This window comes from Heterodontus francisci, unplaced genomic scaffold (assembly GCF_036365525.1).
Source record: "Heterodontus francisci isolate sHetFra1 unplaced genomic scaffold, sHetFra1.hap1 HAP1_SCAFFOLD_1802, whole genome shotgun sequence".
NCBI classification, from domain to species: domain Eukaryota; kingdom Metazoa; phylum Chordata; class Chondrichthyes; order Heterodontiformes; family Heterodontidae; genus Heterodontus; species Heterodontus francisci.
The window spans coordinates 1-20012 of record NW_027140361.1 but is presented as its reverse complement, the minus strand read 5'-3'; the positions used below and the strand labels follow the sequence as shown (position 1 = coordinate 20012).

General features: G+C 40.4%; 1 protein-coding gene across 1 annotated transcript in view; it reads left to right on the top strand.

Annotated features, from left to right (window-relative positions):
* The window catches only part of LOC137359345 (lysine-specific demethylase 5B-like), a gene marked incomplete at its 5' end in the record, with an annotated part of 44824 nt that extends 25672 nt beyond the window's left edge, over positions 1-19152 (top strand). Inside the window, 2 exons of the mRNA XM_068025365.1 lie at positions 15395-15491; positions 18986-19152. Of these exons, the coding sequence (XP_067881466.1) occupies positions 15395-15491; positions 18986-19137 (249 nt within the window). The remainder of the gene's footprint in view (positions 1-15394; positions 15492-18985) is intronic.
* Positions 19153-20012: the final 860 nt, after the last annotated feature.

Sequence of the window (20012 nt, the reverse complement as noted above, 5' to 3'; positions counted from 1 at the left end):
AAATTACAGCACAGGAACAGGCCCTTCGGCCCTCCAAGCCTGCACCGATCCAGATCCTCTACCTAAACATGTCGCCTATTTTCTAAGGGTCTGTATCTCTTTGCTTCCTGCCCATTCATGTATCTGTCTAGATACATCTTAAAAGACGCTATCGTGTTCGCATCTACCACCTCAGCTGGCAACGCGTTCCAGGCACCCACCACCCTCTGCGTAAAGAACTTTCCACGCATATCCCCCCTAAACTTTTGCCCTCTCACTTTGAACTCGTGACTCCTAGTATTTGAATCCCCCACTCTGGGGGGGAAAAAGCTTCTTGCTATCCACCCTGTCTATACCTCTCATGATTTTGTACACCTCAATCAGGTCCCCCCTCAACCTCCGTCTTTCTAATGAAAATAATCCTAATCTACTCAACCTCTCTTCATAGCTAGCGCCCTCCATACCAGGCAACATCCTGGTGAACCTCCTCCGCACCCTCTCCAAAGCATCCACATCCTTTTGATAATGTGGCGACCAGAACTGCACACAGTATTCCAAATGTGGCCGAACCAAAGTCTTATACAACTGTAACATGACTCAATACCCCATCCGTGAAGGAAAGCATGCCGCCTTGACCACTCTATTTACCTGCGTTGCCACCTTCAGGGAACAATGGACCTGAACACCCAAATCTCTCTGTACATCAATTTTTCCCAGGACTTTTCCATTTACTGTATAGTTCACTCTTGAATTGGATCTTCCAAAATGCATCACCTCGCATTTACCCTGATTGAACTCCATCTGCCATTTCTATGCCCAACTCTCCAATCTATCTATATTCTGCTGTATTCTCTGACAGTCCCCTTCACTATCTGCTACTCTACCAATCTTAGTGTCGTCTGCAAACTTGCTAATCAGACCACCTATACTTTCCTCCAAATCATTTATGTATATCACAAACAACAGTGGTCCCAGCACGGATCCCTGTGGAACACCACTGGTCACACGTCTCCATTTTGAGAAACTCCCTTCCACTGCTACTCTGTCTCCTGTTGCCCAGCCAGTTCTTTATCCATCTAGCTAGTACACCCTGGATCCCATGTGACTTCACTTTCTCCATCAGCCTACCATGGGGAACCTTATCAAACCAATTAACCAGTCTCAACCTGTCCTGCCACCTTCAATGACTTTTATGTACATATACACCCAGGTCCTTCTGCTCCTGCACTTCTTTAGAATTGTACCCATTATTTTGTATTGTCTGTCCATGTTCTTCCTACCAAAATGAATCTCTCCTAATTTCTCCGCATTGAACTTCATCTGCCACCTGTCCACCCATTCCACCAACTTGTCTGTCCTTTTGAAGTTCTACGCTATCCTCCTCACAGTTCGCAATGCTTCCAAGTTTCCATATTGAGCTCCAAAATTTCCATGACAAATTTGGGAAAAATAAGTCATGAAACTCACAACCTTAGGATAGCCCAAAATATTTTTCAGCCAATGAGGTTGTCCAGTAGTAAGATCCCACACACAACAATGAGATAAATGACCAGATAATTCAGGTATGAACGCTAACCTGACACTGGGAGAATTCGCCTGATCTTCAAATAGTGCCATGGTTCTTCTGTGTTCTCATCCAAAAAGATGAATAGCATTTCCTCAGCACTGCAATGGAGTGAACACCTAAGTTTTTTTTATTCAGTCTCTGGAGTGGTGCTTAACCTAACTGTCTGAATTGGAGATGAGAATGCTAACATTGAACGGTAAGTTTCTGCATGGTCTGACTGTTCTGCACCTGATGGGATATCGATAATTGAAGTTTGTCCTCATGAGTGGGGATTACAAAACACGGGGTGGTCATTTGACCGAATGTCCATACTGGTGTTGGCTATAGTTTAAGCTATTTAGTCTATTCCCATTTCCCTACTTCTTCCTGTATCTTTGTATATTTTTCAAATGTTACCCAAATGTCTCAGTAACTACTTGTAATATGAAGATCCAAAAATGATGGGCAGAAGATGATCAGCTGGTCCATCAAGCCTGCCTACACACACGATAACTGAAACATCATGACTAGATGCTTCCTACCCCACCCCCCACAACCATGTAATCTCATGGGAGAGAAGAAAAAAAATCCCAGTGGGGGGAACCTCTGGAAAATACCCCTCAGGTGATCAAAACCAGTACAGGTGACCACCTTGACCATGCAAATGTTATCTGTCCTCTAAGTCTGCTTTAGAGAAAGTAGATGCTGGTTTTTAAGCCTTTCTAAGGTTCTGTTAAGCTAGTAATCGTTCTTGTAGAGAAGCAAACTATTGCTAATGCTGGAAATACTCACGAGGTCTAGTAACATCTGTGGAGAAAGAAACAGTTACTGTTTCAGGTTGATGACCTTTCATTAGAGCCATCATTCTTGTAGCTTTCCTCTGAACCTTTTCCAATATCACCCACCATATGAAGGACCAAAACTGGGTGTAATAAAGCAGTCCAAGTTTTAACAACCCTCGGGAAAAAAAATTATTCTAACTTAATACTTCATTCTTTGGTATGTTTTTCTAAATGATTTGTGAACTGGTGAAAACTATTCATTATTCATCTCAAAACCTATTATAATCTATTTAATTTTCTCTTTTCCAGTGAAAAGGATCCAGTTTTTCAAACCTTTTTTAATAATAACGCTTTGTTCTGGTATCATTCTAATGAGAATTGGGTGCCTAGATCTGATGCATTACTCTAAATATGATCCTTTTTTAATATATTAAATGATCATATATAAAACCACTGTCTTTTTGATCACCTTTCCTACCTACATGTGTTCTCCTTTCTAAAAAATTCTTCCTCCACTCTGTTGCTCTTACCATTTTGGAATGCTTCCTTTCACTCCTCTTGTGCAACTTCATATTGAATTGCATCTGCCACCTATCTTGACAACTCTCTTAAATTGTCTGTCTTGCATTCTTCCTCTGTGTGCCATGTTTTCCAGTTTGAGGCATGTAAAGTTTACCATCATTCCTTTTGTACCTATATCTAAACCAGTTATGTAAACTAAACAGGAGAACTTGAAGGTCAGGTCTCAAAGGCACACCTTCAGGCTGAGTCTTATATGATGTGTCTGAATTTTTCTAACCTATCTCCAGCTGCACTGTCTCAAATATCTTCTGAAAATCTATTGTACTCAAACTACCGGCTGGTTTTCATAAACAAAAACATTTGCATTAAGCAACACCGGCCTGTTACAGATCCATGCTGGCTAAATAACCTGTGAAATACTATCGTTCTACTAATTTTATCTTCAGTAGCTTACATACAACTAAGGTAAAGCAGACTGATAATTTTCCATCTTGTCTTTCCCCTTTCTTGAGCAGAGATGTAATGTTTGTTATTCTGCAGTCCTTTTGCACAAACTGTTTCCAAAATGATGATCAACCTGATGGTTGGTACAGTTGCTATCTCCTCCCCAACCTCCTTCAGTATTTTGGTGTATTTACCATGTGGAAGCACAGAAACTGATCCTTTCCAACAGGTATGATGTACTTAACAACTGTAAGGATAAGGATAAAGACTGATCGAAGGACAGCCAAATTGAGACCGTAGCACCTCGAGGCAGGAAGCTGTCCAAAAGCATGAGTAGGAGAAGCAAAGCATGGTAGTTGTAGGGAATTCAATAATTAGGATAAATAGGGTGGTCATAAGGACTTCAAGCTAGTAAGTGGTGGGGAGGGCTCAGGTGGAAAAGATAGCATAAATAATGGTTTAAAAACAAATGAAAGGGAAGAGAGTAGTTGGTCAAATGGTGCTTTAGGAAAACTAAAAGATGTGGCGTAATTAAACCAGGAGAAAGAAATAAGGAACACCTGAGTAAGACTTTAGAGCTGAAAGACGGGTTAGGATGTGTGGCCCAAATAAGCATCCTGTATACAAATGTACAGCGTATAAGGAACAAATTGATGAAATTGCAGGTGCCAATTCAACTTGGAGGGTATAAACATGGTAGCCATTATGAGATATAACTGCAAGATGGCCAGGACTGGGAGCTAAATTATACCAAGTTATGACATCTGTAGAAAAGATATGGAAAATGGTATCCTTTCTACTAAGACCTTGGTTTCAGCCCAGTTCAGGTGGAGCCTGTCCCAACAGTACAGTTCCTTCCTGCCCCAGTACTGGTGCCTGTGTCCCATGAAATAGTACCCCTCTCTTTCCCAGGTCACTCCATCAGCCACATGTTCACCTCCCTAATCTGCTTTTCCCTACACATAGTTTAGGTAATAATCCAGAGATTAAAACCCTCTTCTTTAATTTAGCCTGTTACTCTTAAAACAGGATATTTTGCCTACTTTTCTCCATGTTGTTGGTCCCAGCATGGACAACAATAATGGGATCATCCCTCCCCAATATCCTTTGAAGCTGGTTTGAGATGTGTCTTGCCTTAGTGACTAAGGATGTAATCACCTGTTACGAACGCGGCAGGAGGAGTGCATTGTTTATTCTAGTTCCACTTCTCCATGGGTCACAACATATATTTAAATTTTTTCCCACTTACTGATATCCCAGAATAAAACCCACACCAACCAGGTTTCTTTAATAAAACAACAAAATTATCAGTTTATTACAAAACAATCTTCAGCAGTAATGATGTGAAGCATAAATACGGATTGAAATATAAAAGTTCACTTTTTACCTTAGCCTCACTCTCCCCCCTCAGTGTCCTCAGTACCTTGCTCTACGGCAGCGAGGCCTGGACAACGTATGCCAGCCAAGATCGACGTCTCAATTCATTCCATCTTCGCTGCCTTCGGAGAATACTTGGCATCAGGTGGCAGGACTATATCTCCAACACAGAAGTCCTTGAAGCGGCCAACACCCCCAGCTTATACACACTACTGAGTCAGCGGCGCTTGAGATGGCTTGGCCATGTGAGCCGCATGGAAGATGGCAGGATCCCCAAAGACACATTGTACAGCGAGCTCGCCACTGGTATCAGACCCACCGGCCGTCCATGTCTCCGTTATAAAGACGTCTGCAAACGTGACATGAAATCGTGTGACATTGATCACAAGTCGTGGGAGTCAGTTGCCAGCATTCGCCAGAGCTGGCGGGCAGCCATAAAGACGGGGCTAAATTGTGGCGAGTCGAAGAGACTTAGTAGTTGGCAGGAAAAAAGACAGAGGCACAAGGGGAGAGCCAACTGTGCAACAGCCCCAACAAACAAATTTCTCTGCAGCACCTGTGGAAGAGCCTGTCACTCCAGAATTGGCCTTTATAGCCACTCCAGGCGCTGCTTCACAAATCACTGACCACCTCCAGGCGCGTATCCATTGTCTCTCGAGATAAGGAGGCCCAAAAGAAGAAGAAAGAACTCTCCCCCCACACACGTTAACTGGAAAAATAAAGGATCTTTGTTTTTAGGGCAAAAAACACAGGTTGAATACTTGCTCATCCTTGAAGAAAACAGCTGATGAGATAAGTTCCAAAACTGGCAGACAATCTGGACTCCGAGTACATGAGGATGGGTCACTGAGATCTTTTCGAACAGTTTTTTTCAGGTGGCGTTGAGAATTAACTTGACAGGCTTTTTTTCAAAGACAGGAAACGAGATGAATTGACACAATGGACTTCTCAGGGTCTTTTAGAGAAGTGCTGCAAAGCTGAGCTGGGTTGTGGTCTTCCCTTCCTTGGAAGTTCTCTCTCCTTGAAGTTCTCTCCCTTTTTATACAGTTCAACCCTAACTCAAAACAATTCAAAAGCGAAACCGACAACAGGGGGTCAACCTTTGAACTTGAATCTGTCATGTCTTTGTAAATAACTTCTTCAGTTCTCTTATTTATTGAACTGGAAGTCAGGTGGTTTCCTGGAAAGGCTTGTTTTCCTCAAGACCTCTCAGTGCCCCTTTTTTAAAAAAAAAAAAATTTCCAGGGCCTGTTTTTATAAAGTCAAGTGCCCTTTACGTGATCCCCTTTTAAAAAAAAAAACCCAAAGTTTAACATTTCTTCAATCTTTCAGAAATGAATCCTCAAAAAATTTATTTAACAAAACAGAGGCATTTTCGTAACACCTCCATCCTTGGTGGAATGAAACGCCATTTTTAAATGCGTTTCATTACAAAGTGTAAAAAAAAATAAACAGATGAAAACATTTTGAAACACATTTTCACACTCATCCCCATTCACTCTTTACCTTTAGTTAATACAATTCTGCTCTGTACCTTTTCATTCAGATAACTCAAAACAAAGTTACAGTCTCGATAAAACATCTGCAATAACATTATTTTTGCCCACAATATGGATAATCTTTAAGTGATCAGGTTGTAATCGTAAACTCCATCGGAATACACCAAATCAGCTGACTGCAACCTTCCAAACAGTGTTTCCCAGTTGTTCCAAGTGGTCCTTCCAAGTGTCACTGTTTCCCAGCAAAGCATCCAGGTAAACCACACAGTTAGGAACAGTGGTAACTACTTGGTTCACTAGTTTCTGAAAAAGGGCTGTGGCATCCTCTAGCCTGAATGGAATCACTCGGCATTGGAAAAGACAGTTTGGTGTGACAAAGGCCAGTATTTCTTTTGCTCGGGGTGTTAAATGAACTTGTCAGTATCCCTTTAATAAATCCTATTTTTGTAAGAAGCATATCACTGCCCACTCTGTCAATACAGTCTTCTAAGCAAGGTATTGGATTGAAGTCTGCCTTTGTAACTGCATTAACTTTTCTGTAGTCTATGCAAAGTTAGTTGAACGGTCAGGTTTAGGCACTAATACCACTAGTGAGCTCTAGCTGCTTTGACTGGTTTCTATTAGTTGGTTTCCCGGTATGTATTGGATTTCTGCTTTTACCTGGGCCTGTTTCTCTGGACTTGAATGATAAGAATGCTGTTTTATAGGAAAGGATTCCCCTACATCCACATGTGTGGCTAAGGATGTACATCCTGGCTTATCCCTACAGACTCTTTTAAATGCTGTGAGTAGCCTTGTTAGGTTTTTGTTCTGCATCTAAATGTGAAAGCATAGTGTCCAATCTCCCTAACAATTCAGTATTAGCTAACCAGATTGTAGGAGGTTAAGTTTGAAAATTGTCTAGGCTTCCTTCTGCCTCATCCTCACCATCCCTTTCATCCTTCACTGTCCCTATTACCTGACATATCTGTGCTTGCTTATCCTCCTCCCGGCGATGATGTGGGTTTAACATGATATGACACCGCTGATTCATTTTTCCGGCCATCTGGGGTGTCAATCAAATAGTTTACTTCACTAATTCCCTTGACCACTTTAAATGGACCACTGAACCGTGCTTTCAACAGTTCACCCTGTAAAGGCAGTAATACTAACATCTCATGCCTGGTTGAAATGTTTGGGTCCTGGCATGCTTATCTGCCCTTTTCTTCATAGTTATTTGGGAAGCTTTAAGGTGTTCCTGAGCCACTTTGTAGGCTCTCGTGAGCTGTTCCCGGAACGCGGATACATAATCTAACACAGAAGATTCATCCATGTTCCCTAAAAAAAAATCTTGCCCCACCAAAATTTTCACTGGAGTGAAGACCACCCCTTCGTCTTAGTTCCATCTTTTTAAATTCAAATTCCCTTCCTTCTCTCACTTTCTCTTTGAAATTCAAACTTAAGTTTTTCCAATGCTGTTGCTTTTTCTTTTTCTTTGTCAAGTTCAAGCTGCCTGATATGCAACTGTATTTTAGCTAATTCAACTGTACAACCATGTGGTTTGCTGCCGCCTTCTAATTGCAAATGCTATTACTGCTTTCTTAGCTCCTGGTTTTAACTCTAACACCAGCAATTCTGCCAAATCCTTTAGCCTAGCCTTTACGTTTCTCAAATCACTTGGGGATATATCCTCCTTACCCAGAAAGGTCGTAGCTACTGACACATTCCGGTAGTATAAACTTTAATGCACAAGAAACTTTTTTTTTCTTTTCCTCCTCTCAATTAGCCTACTTACAATTGCACGTCATCAGCTTTGGATATCCTGGATGATGAACCCCCAATTATATGTTATGACCGAGGCTGAGGAGTGCACTCTTTTCTAGTTCCACTTCTCCACAGGTCTATTTAAAAATTTACAGCCAATCATGTATTCTTTTTTTTTTATCTCAGAACAAAACACAGCAACTAGGTTTCTTAAACTGATTTTGTTCTTGCTAATTATAAAACAAGACTTAACCAGTAACAAAGCAAAGCATTAACACACCGATTTAAAATATGAAAGTTTCCTTTTTAAAAAATTCCCCAACTACACACTGTGTCTGTCTCTCTCTCTCTCTCTCACACACACTGGAAAAAATACAGAAGTTCAATTTGCAGAGGTCTGTTACAAAAAAAACTACTTTGGCCAAATACTTGCTAATTCTTGACTAAAGAAGATATGGAAGGAAGTCAGTTGTCCCTTTTTTGGTCTGGCAGCTGTGGATACAGAGATGCGTCACTAGGACTGTTTCGGAAGCAGTCCGTTCTTGAGATGTCGAGAATTATCCTAGTAGGCTTTCTAGGAGAAATGTGGCATCAAGGTTTTTCCACCAGAACACACTTGAATAGCAGGACTTTTTCTAGCTCCTCATGAGCTATACGGCACCAGGGATTTTTTTCCCCACACTGGATCTTGGCAGGATTTCTTCAAAAAGGTAGAGAAGGAGGTGAGGTGGGTGGTTTATTTTCTTAGCAGGAAAACAGTTCACTACACAACTAAAAACTGAAAACAATATTCAAACCCCAAACAGCGAGTTGACCTTCTGACCTCCGTAAACCTGGTCCTGTGGCTTTTCTGTAACCATTTTTTTCAGGTCACCAAGGGTTTTTCTATTTTGAGCCCAAATCACAAGTGACCTCTAGCACAGGCAGCTTTCAAACGACATCTTGTCCTGTCAGTGAACTTTAAAAAAACAATCCATGGAATCTTTTCAGTTTTGACACAAGTTCTCAAAAAAATAAATAAAAATATTAAAAATAATGGAAGCACTTTCATAACAATATGGAACCAGTTTCTACTCTTGAGGGGCAAGAGCTCTAAGAAACAGCAATGGGGAATTAAACTAGTAAGAGACAACATAAAAACTAGAAGAAACAGCATACAAAAATGAATACTATAGCACAGATTCTGGCAACTGAGAAAGATACAAGGGAAGTAGTAAAAAGGCATAGGGGATCCTAAACTTTATAAACAGAATCATAGAGTACAAAAGTAACAAGTTGTGATGAATTGTTATAAAACCCTAGTTCGGTCTCAACTGGCATATTGTGTCTAATTCTGAGCACTGTACTTTTAGGCACGAGGTGAAGGCTTTGGAGAGGGTGCAGAAAAGATTTATAAGAAACATTCCAGGGATGAAAGACCAGTTCCTGGATCGATTGGAGAAGCTGGGGTGGTTTTCCTTAGAGCAGAGAAGGTTGAGAGGGGATTTGATAGGTGTTCAAAACTGTGAGGGGTATAGACAGAGTAGAAAGGGCAAACTTGTTCTCATTGTCTGAAGGGTTGAGAACCAGAGGACACCGATTTAAGGTGATTGGCTAATGAACCAATGGTGACATGGGGAATAACTTTTTTACGCAGCAAGTGGTTACAATCTGGAATACACTGTCTGTGAATGTGATGGAAGCAGATTCAATCGTGGTTTTCAAAGAGGAATTGGATAAGCACCTGAAGGGAGAAAATTTGCAGCACTACAGGGAAAGGACAAGGAGTGGGCCTAGCTGAGTTGATGTTGCAGCGAGCCAACATGGACTTGACAGGCGAAATTGTCTCTTTACGTGCTGTAACCATTCCATGATTCTATTGTACGAACACTAAATGGTGACAAAACAGATGGTAAGAACTACGAAAAGAAACTTGAAAGGGGTTTCAGAATTAACACAACTTTTGCAATTTTATTGGGAGAAAGAGGATGTTCAGAAGCAATGTGGGCCCCTTAAAAACTGATGATGTCAATGTAAATAAATGGCAGACATGCTAAACATTTTGCATCAGTATTTACAGTAGAAGAGGTCAGCATGCCGGAGATCCTAAGGAATCTAATATTGAATCAGTTATGAACTTAAGCAAATTAACATAAGTAGAATAATAATGACGCACTAAAGTGACACATCTGCACGACCAGATGGTTTCCATCCTATGGTTTTAAAGAAAGCACACGAGAGCATTGCTGATGCCCTAACTATAATCATCTAAAGTTCTCTTGGTTCCAGGAGCATTCCTTTGAATTGGAAAATTGCGCATGCCACTCCATTTTTTTAATAAAGATGATGGGGGAAAGCCAGGGAATTATAGAGCAGTTAACCTAACATCTGTTGTCTGGAAATTACTAGAGTCTGTAATTAAGGATAAGGTGTCTGATCACCTTGAAAAGTTTCAGCTAAGCAGCCAGCATGGATTTGATGAATCTTTTGAAGAGGTGTCGAAGACAATGGTCAGTGGAATGTCTGTGGATGTTATTTATATTGACTTCCAGAAGGCTTTTGATAAAGTCCCTCATAAGTGACTGTTGGCTAAAGTTGTAGCTCATGGAAGTGAAGGCAAATTATTGGCTAAATGGTAGGACACCGAGGGATAATGGGCAGGTACTCCAATTGGCAGAATGTGACTAGTGGTCTCATTTCAAAGTTTTGTACTGGGGCCTCAACTATTCACCATATTCATTAACAATTAGATGAAGGGATAGAAGGCCACATGCCCAAATTTGCCGAATGCACAAAGATGGCATTGTAAGCAGTGTAGATGGAAGTATAAAATTACAGAGTGTTATGAGAGTGCTTCTATTTTTGTAAGATGTTTTAAGGACTTATAGCTGAATTATGGATATTGATTCGGCTGGAAGCTTGAAGAGATGCTGAACTTTGTTTGTTTATTTTTAAAGGGGTCACCAGTAGGCTTCCTGGACTTGGCTTGTAAACAAGCCCTTACGGGAAGGCACCTGTTTTCAGATAAAATACCAGCAGGGAACTTCTTGTTTTGACTTGGAGAAGATGTTTTCAGAGATGTGACAGGTCAGGATTTAATGAGATCAGGAGGCTTGACTTCTGGAATGTTTTTGGTTTTACTTTGAATTGTTAAACAAGACAGTTTTTTGCCTCTTGGAAAGAAACCCTGCATATCCAGTGTGTCAGCCTCTCTTTTCTCCTGTATTTGAAGAACCCTGCGTATCGAATGTGTGGGAACTGAAACCCCTGTTGCTGCAGTTCTGCTGTAAGGCCCATCTGAAACCTCTGTTGCTGCATTTCTGGGAAAGCTTACCCAAACGGATCTTCAGCATCGCCTGGAAAGAACTGTTCTAGGAAGATCCCAGTGACAGTCTTCTACACGCATTTGGGATGTCAAACCAAAACAAAGGCATCTTTCCATATCTTTTTTATTTTTTCAAGAATGAGCAAGTATTCAGCCGAAGTGTGTTTTTTTTTCTTTTTTGTAACAGCTCTAAAGCAAAATTCCCTTTTATTTTTGCGATTAACTGGTGTATGTGTGAGTGCGAAGGGCTAATGTAAAAAGGGAACTTTTAATATTTCAGTTTGTGTGTTTATGCTTTACATCATTACTGGTTAAGACTTTTTAAAATAATAAACTGATAATTTTGTTAAACCAACCTGGTTGGTGTGTTTTATTCTGGGACAAAAAATAGTCTCTATGATTGACCGTATCGGTAAGTAGGAAAAAATTTAAATATATATTGTGACCTGTGGAGAAGTGGAACTAGACTAAACAGTGCACTCCTCCTGCTTCGGTCGTAACGAGAGGTATTGACAGATTAAGTGAATGGGAAAAACTATGGCAAATGGAGTTTGATGTAGGAAAATGTGAGGTCATGACTTTGGAATGAAAAATGGTAGAACAGGGTACTTTCCAAATACGAAAAGCTGGAGGTCCAAAGAGACTTGCAGATTCAGGTACCTAGCTCATTAAAATGTCATGAACAGGTGCAGAACATAATCAAAAAGACCAATGGGATTATATCTAGAGAACTAGAATACAAGGTGGTAGAAGTCATGTTTTAGCTATACAAAGCCCTGGCTAGACTACACCTTGGAGTACTGTGAGCAGCACTAGGCACCACACCTAGGGAAAGATGTATTGGTCTTGGAGGGAGCACAGTGTAGGTTTCCCAGAATGATATCTGGATTCCAGGGGTTAAATTGTGAGGAGAGATTACACAAACCAGGGTATAGTTCCTGGAATTTACAAGGTTGAGATTATTTGATCAAAGATCTTGATATTAAGGGGGACAGATAGGGTCGATAGAAAGCAACTATTTTGCTTGTTGGGAGTCTAGGACTCGGGGGTGTAGTCTTAAAAAATTAGAGCCAGGCATTTCAGGAGTGAAATTAGAAGTACTTTGCATTTCCTGCATTAAATAGTGACTGCATGTCAAAATTATTTCATTGGCTGTAAAGTGCTTTGGGACATCAGGTATATACAAGTCTTTTTTTTCCTCTTTTTTTTTTACTTTCTCACTTTATCATCAAATTTGCATACATTACACTCAATCCCTCAAATAAATCATTGATATAGATTATAAATTATTGACACCAAACTCTGATATTTGAGGTAGCCGATTGCTTACAGGCTGCTACCTCAAATATAACCTGTTTATTCCTGCTGTCTGTTTTCTGTCTGCTAATCAATCCTCAATCCATGCTAATATTACCTGCAATTCTGTGAGCCTTGATCTTGTGTGGTACCTTATTGAATGCTTTTTGAAAATTCAAAAACACATCCACTGGTTTTTCCCTTATCTACTCTGCTAGTTAAAAGCTCAAATTTTTAACATCTGTCAAACATTATTTGTCTTTCATAAATCCATCCTGCCTATGCCTAATCATATAATTCTGTAAGTGCTCTGTTACCACATCCTGAATAATAGATTCTAGTATTTTAACTATTGTTGATGTCACGCTAATTGGCCTATAGTTCCCTATTTTCTTTCTCTCCATCCTTTCTTGAACAGTGGAGTCACAATGGGGAGTTATTCTAAAACTGAGAATTCTGGAAGAGCAAAAGCAGTGCATCGGCTAACTCTGCAGCTACTCCTCCTTTTCTGTTTTGCCTGGAAAGGCCAAATATCCAGGAATATTTAGTACCCAACCCTAGTCACCCTGCAACCACTTTTCTGTATGGCTACTAGATCAAACTCATTAATTTCTTCTACTGTTATTCATCTATTTGTATTTTGTACATTTAGATATAATGCTTTTAGCTTTATTTTTTTCCATTCTTCCCCAGTGTCACTTTGAAGCCCTTTGAAGTTGAAGGCAGCAATCAAAATAATGAATTGCATTTTTGGATTTGTCTTTTTTAAAAAAAAAAAATTATTATCCCAGTTGATATGGAAACCTGTAACTCCTGGATTTGATGCCACATGTTTTGCTGGAGCTTAGAAAATCTGGTTTCGCAGGAGGATTTTCACAGAGTTAGATTGTTGTATTCATTTTTACATAATGCCCAACCTTGATAAGTTCTTGACATCAGTAAATGCAGATTATTAAAACTACAGCTACTTCAACTGCATCCACAAAGAATTTGCATCAGCGAGCAGGCCCCACTAGCGCGAAGTTCAAAACTTGACCATGTTGTTGACTTACGGCTGAACTCGCATTCCATTCCAAGTCCTTAGACGGATCTTGTATGAACTCGAAGGTGATCTTAAACTGAAAATGGTTGAAAAGCAGTGATGGGGTTGTCCTGCACCTTTGCCACGTCTAAATATTTTTAATTTAAAAAAAAAAGTCCACCTCAGGCCCACCTGTGCTCATATAAAACAGACTGAGGCTGCAGACTGGCTTGGCAGTGTTGGTTCCCAGCTTTTGCTCAGCTCCCTATTGGATTCAGGTCATTTTGAGGTTTCTTATGGCTTCGCTGGCCAGTAGAAAATGAAAACCCTGCCTGTTTGAGTTCAGACACTGCATTGGATGATGACCTACAAGAGACTGGAGCGGGCTGCCACTCTGACTGGCTCCACTGTCAGTACAGCTGCCATCTTTCCAGTCCTTGGGGATCTGAGAGCTAGGGCTCTAAATGGTTCTGCAAAAACCTTTGGTCCAATTCTAGCTGGGACTGAGATGTAGTTTGGAATCGCGGCCCGCCAGCTAGTGTTTCTGGGAATGTTGATGTCCAAGGCAATTCATGGGGGTGCCACTTGGTGTTTGTCACTTTCCTCCATCATCAGCTGCTGTAGCATGACAGGCTGCCATATTTAATGTATCCCTTAAATTTATTACAATACCCCTTAAAAGTCATTTTTGTTTTTAACCTCATTAACTATAGAATCCAAGCCTGTTTCGTTATGTTATATGTTTCTTTACTATAGAAGTAAAAAGAATTCTGGATACATTCTGGAAACCGATCTCCAATTCATGACAGACTTCTGTTATCCCAATCTACTTTAGGATAGTTGAAGTTCCTTGTAATTGCTAACTCTTACTGCAAACCTTTTCATGCCTCTATATCTCACCTTCATGCTATCCCATAATTCAGTGCTTTGAAAGATACTTTGAATATGGTAGCAGACCTGTAATTCAACCTAGACAGACTCTATGAAGCTTTACTAACTTTATTTCAATCACACATTATCTTACCAGCTCTGGCCACCAGCCCTGTTTGTTCCCTTCTCTTGCTACCCCACTTTGATTCCAGTTTATGGGCCCTGTAAAGTTGTTGGCTTTACACTTGTCTGGCCCAGACTGCACTCAAGTCAATTTCTGGTCGTCACTGAGATATGGTATTTAGACCTATTCAAAACGAATCTCTTTGCTCTTTTCACATTTCCCATAGCTATGCGTCTTCCTCAGCTTCAAATATTTTTCCATGTTTCCTTTAAAAGGTGCTGTGTGTGTGTGTGTGAGCATGTGTAAATTGTAATATTTTCTTGTAATCTTTTATTTTTGGTGACTTTTTTAAAGTGATGACCCTTTGTCACTGTCTGTCCAATCACCTATTCCATTATGAAGACCCTGCATTAAATCTCCTCTGCTTTATTAGAAATAGTTCAGTATCTCGAGTGTCTCCTCATAGCCATAGTTTCCCATCCCTGGCATCTTCCTAATGAAGCTATAAAATATACTTCCTATAATGGTGTGCACAAAGCTACACACATTTCTTGACTCTTAACTGTGGCTTAGTCCATGCCTTCTTACCAGAACTGAAGACTACAGGAAAATTCTCCAATACTTAGCCTATTCAAAAGTTCCTGAAATTGGAGCTGTCTGTCATTTTAAGATTAAACATAATAGACTGAACTGGAAATTAGTCGATCAACCTGCCGTAATCTGAGAATTGTATTCAGGTTTCCATGTAAAAAATATGCTAAGCTTTCTTTAACTCTAGCTGTTTCAAAACTATTGAATGAAAATCAGAAGTTTCTGATTTTTATTGTCCATCCTAATGTTTTCATTGAGACTGAACATGAGATCTGAATTACTGAATTAATTCATAGGTGGGATGTGTAAAGACAGAGACCAGTGAAATCATTGAGATTCATGCTCATGACTTGCGACCAAAAACAAGGAGTGGATCGATGAAATGCGAAAGTGGTATGAATAAAAATAATCTATTGCTACCTGTAATAATGTTCCTTTTCTACTGAAGACATTTCAAGCACTGTTCATATAAGGAAGACATTGCTAAGAGCTGGTTAGAATCTGCTGTTTAGCAAAAACTCTTATTATCTCTCTCTCCAGCTTGGTGTCTAATAATGCTCCTGGGAATCACCTTGAGATATTCTATGTTAAAAGCTGTTACATAAATGCAAGTTCTAGTTGTGTTGTTGAACAGTAAAGCTTGAAAATGCTTGTCTGATTCCAAGCTGTTTCTCAGACAATTGGTCACTAATTATAAACTTAAAAATACTTCAAACAAGAAAGTATTCCAATCATCTGTTAGGAGTGTGAATGCCAAATCAAATTGCCAGAGGATGGCATGCAATATATTTGATTTTTTTTATATAAACCAAAATCTTTTAGTCAGGACTGTTTTTCATGACAACTCAAAACATGAATTTAGTTTTATACTGGAAGACGCAATATTGCGCGTCTTTTATTGTAGCCAGATTTCTCAGAATTTCAGAGTTTTATCTTCCGTGTTGGCAGCTAGGTTTGAAAGCTTGACCAGCTAATGATTGGGTACAGCCTTCATTTGTTCTATCAAATTATAGGATTGTGTTAATTTGTTGCTGTTATTGTATGATAGGAGTACTCTGGTAAGCAAAGAGATTCCAGGGACTGTGTCCTTCATAGTTTACAATATCCATTGTGTAATTTACTGAACCCTTGTAGTGCCTACATAATTCCTCCTTTGGGTGCTTGGTGGGACAGTGAGCTGGAACATTTTTTTTCTGTTTTTTAAAAACTAACCATTCATTCTGTATTGCTTACACTTTAACTAAATTCATGTTTGGAGTTGTCATTAAAAGCAGTCCTGATTAAAAGATTTTGGTTTATATATTTAAAAAAAAAGCAAATCTTTTGCATGCCATCCTCTGGCAATTTGATTTGGCATTCACACTCCTAATAGATGAGAGAACCTGCAGATGCTGGTGTTCACATGCAAGTCCTTCTAGGTAGTAGAGGTTGTAGGTTTGGAAGGTGCTGTCGAAGGAGCCTTGGTGAGTTGCTGTAGTGCAGCTTATAGATGGTACACACTGCTGCCGCTGTGCATCATTGGTGGAGGGAGTGAATGTTGAAGTTAATGGATTGGGTGCCAGTCAAGCAGGCTGCTTTGTCCTGGATGGTGTTGAGCTTCTTGAGTGTTGTTAGAGCGGCACCCATCCAGGCAAGTGGAGAGTATTCCATCACACTCCTAACTTGTGCCTTGTAGATGGTGGACAGGCACTGTGGAGACAGGTGGTGAGTTACTTGCTGCAGAATTCCCAGCCTCTGGCCTGCTCTTGTAGTCAGTGTTTATGTGGCTGGTCCAGTTCAGTTATTTTTTTAGATTAGAGATACAGCACTGAAACAGGCCCTTCGGCCCACCGAGTCTGTGCCGAACATCAACCACCCATTTATACTAATCCTACACTAATCCCATATTCCTACCAAACATCCCCACCTGTCCCTATATTTCCCTACCACCTACCTATACTAGTGACAATTTATAATGGCCAAGTTACCTACCAACCTGCAAGTCTTTTGGCTTGTGGGAGGAAACCGGAGCACCCGGAGAAAACCCACGCAGACACAGGGAGAACTTGCAAACTCCACACAGGCAGTACCCAGAATTGAACCCGGGTCGCTGGAGCTGTGAGGCTGCGGTGCTAGCCACTGCGCCACCCAGTGACCAATTGTCTGAGAAACAGCTTGGAATCAGACAAGCATTTTCAAGCTTTACTGTTGAACAACACAGCTAGAACTTGCATTTATGTAACAGCTTTTAACATAGAATATCTCAAGGTGATTCTCAGGAGCATTATTAGACATTAGGCACCAAGCTACAGAGAAATTGTAAGACAGGTGATAAATGATGGGTCAGAGAGATAAGTTTTAAGGAATGACTTGAAGTTGTAGAGGTGGAGAGATTCAGGGAGGGAATTTCAGAATTTGTGTAGGCAGCTGAAGACATTGTGTGAAGGAAACTGAGGATGTGTAAAAGGTCAGAATTGAGGAGAGCCGAGATCTCTAGGGGAATTGTAGGGCTGGAGGAGGTTGTGGAAAGAGGGAGGAGTAAGGCCATAAAGGGATTAAAACACCAAGATGAGAATTTTGAAATTGAGGTGTTGCTGGACGTGGAGACAGCGTGGGGCAGAAAGCACAGGGATGATGGGTGAACAGGATTTGGTGCGAGTTAGGATATCCACAGCAGAGATTTAGGTAAGTCTTACAGTTATGGAGGGTGGTAGGTGGGATGCTGGCCAGAAGAATATTGTTACCTCCAGACGCTACTATTCTAAAGGCCTGGATGAGGGTTTCAGCAAATGGGTTGAAGCAAGGGTGGAGATGGGTGATGTTACAGAGGTGGAAGTAGACAGTCTTACTGACGGAGAGGATGTGGAAGTCAGAAGTTGAGCTTGACAAATAGGACACAGAGGTTTGATGCAGCTTCAGTTTGGCTATAAACCAACTTAAATTCCAAAAGGGAACTATTTATTTCTGCTCATTTAAAAGGTACCTGGGCATGCAACTGAAGTGCTGTAACCTGCAAGGCTACAGACTAGGTGCTGGAAGGTGGGATTAGATTGGGTGGCTAGTTTTTTCGCCCGCCGCAGACCTGTTGGGCTGAATGGCCTCCTTCTGTGCCGTAATTTTTCTATAGTCCTAGGTGGGGCAGTAAATTGGTATTTTTTTCATTCCAAGGAATTGAGGCTGAAAATGTATGAAAGACATGGTTGAGTGTCACTGTGCACAATGGAAAATAAAAACACAGCCTGGTTAAGATGGACTCCATCATACATCAAGTCTGTCCCTTGGTTTGCCAGCTTTTACCATAAATTTATTCCCAATTATAGCTGCACAACTATGTGATCAACTGGCTTTTCCTAGAAAGGGAATTCCAATTAAGTGGCCCAGTCTAATGGAATGAAATGTGTCTGTGGAGGTCTCAACCTGGTTGGGCCTATCTCATCTCTCCATGTTCAGAACATGACCATAAATCTGAAATCTCTCAAAAAGCTTCAATTTAAAAAAAATTTATATAAAATTGTGGCCGCGGGACAGAAAATCAGTGGCATTCTTGAGGGTGCTCTTTTGAATTTGGAAATGAGGTACAACTGTAGGGCAGTAGAACTTGCAGTCAAAGGTACACTTGAGATAGATAGATTCTTGATAAGCAAGGGGGTGAAAGGTTATCGGGGGTAGGCGGGAATGTGGAGTTGTGGTTACAATCACGTCAGCCATGATCTTGTTGAATGGCGGAGCAGGCTCAAGGGGCCGAGTGGCCTATTCCTGCTCCTAAGTCATATTTTATGATCTCGAGATAATTGATAATGTTGGATGTTCAAAATAACAAGGGTTCCATTTCCCATTGGATATACTTTGCTGTGTCGTATGTTCAGTTTTCCTTTTGTCCTGAAAGGTATATTTTTGCTAAAATCCAGAGAAGTACAGTATGCCTGGAGTGAAGAAAGAGGGAAGTGAGAATCGTACCACTGATCTAGAGCGAACCAGAACACTCAGAAACAACAGGAATACTATAGCCTCAAATATTGTAAGTATATCAGACCAGGCTTTTTTGGGTAAGGGATTGTAACATTCATGATACAGATTTACTGCCATTATTTTTCTCACTAGCCTAATAATAAAGTACTCAATGCTTGCTTACTTAGTACAAAGGACCTGGTGGGAGCTTTGCATTTGTTACACCATCTGGGCCACTCAAGTTTACAGTCCTATTTTCAGAATAAAAATGTCTGCAAAATTCCAAAAAATTGTAGAGACCATTCTGACTGGGGATTTCACTGTTGCGTACATTGATGCTGTGGCCATTACGACTTGCATGAGGGGAACAGCTCACCTATATCAGAGTTGACTGAGGCTGAAAATGTAGTATTGGCATGGTTGAGTGTCATTGTGCACGGTGGAAAATAAAAACCCGGCGAGGTGAAGATGAACTCCATCACACATCAGGTCTGTCCCTTGGTTTGCCAACTATTATCAAAATTCGTTCCCAATTATTATAGCTGCACAACTATGTGCAACTGGCTTTTCCTAGAAAGGGAATTCCAATTAAGTGATCTAACCAGCCAAGGTAGAAAATGATTTCACAGTGCTTTTGTTACGACCTCAGATCATTAATGTGAAAAATATGAGATTTGAATCACCAGACCAATTTAAAGAATTACGCGACAAGATTTCACGTTTAAGACTTACCATAACTAAAATTAAAGAAATTCCCATTAACTAAATAGTATTTGGTAAGTAGCTGATACCCCAAATTACAAAGAAAGGTATTATTTCAAACACTTGAAAACATCACACTACACTTATACGTTATACAGTCCTCTTTGATTGCAAAATCTCCCAGTTGTAAAGCGTTGGATCTCTCAGAATATTTTGAAATTAATGTCCTCTTCGTTCATTTCTCTGAGCACTTCCGACCTGGACGTCTGAATAAGGCGATTCCTA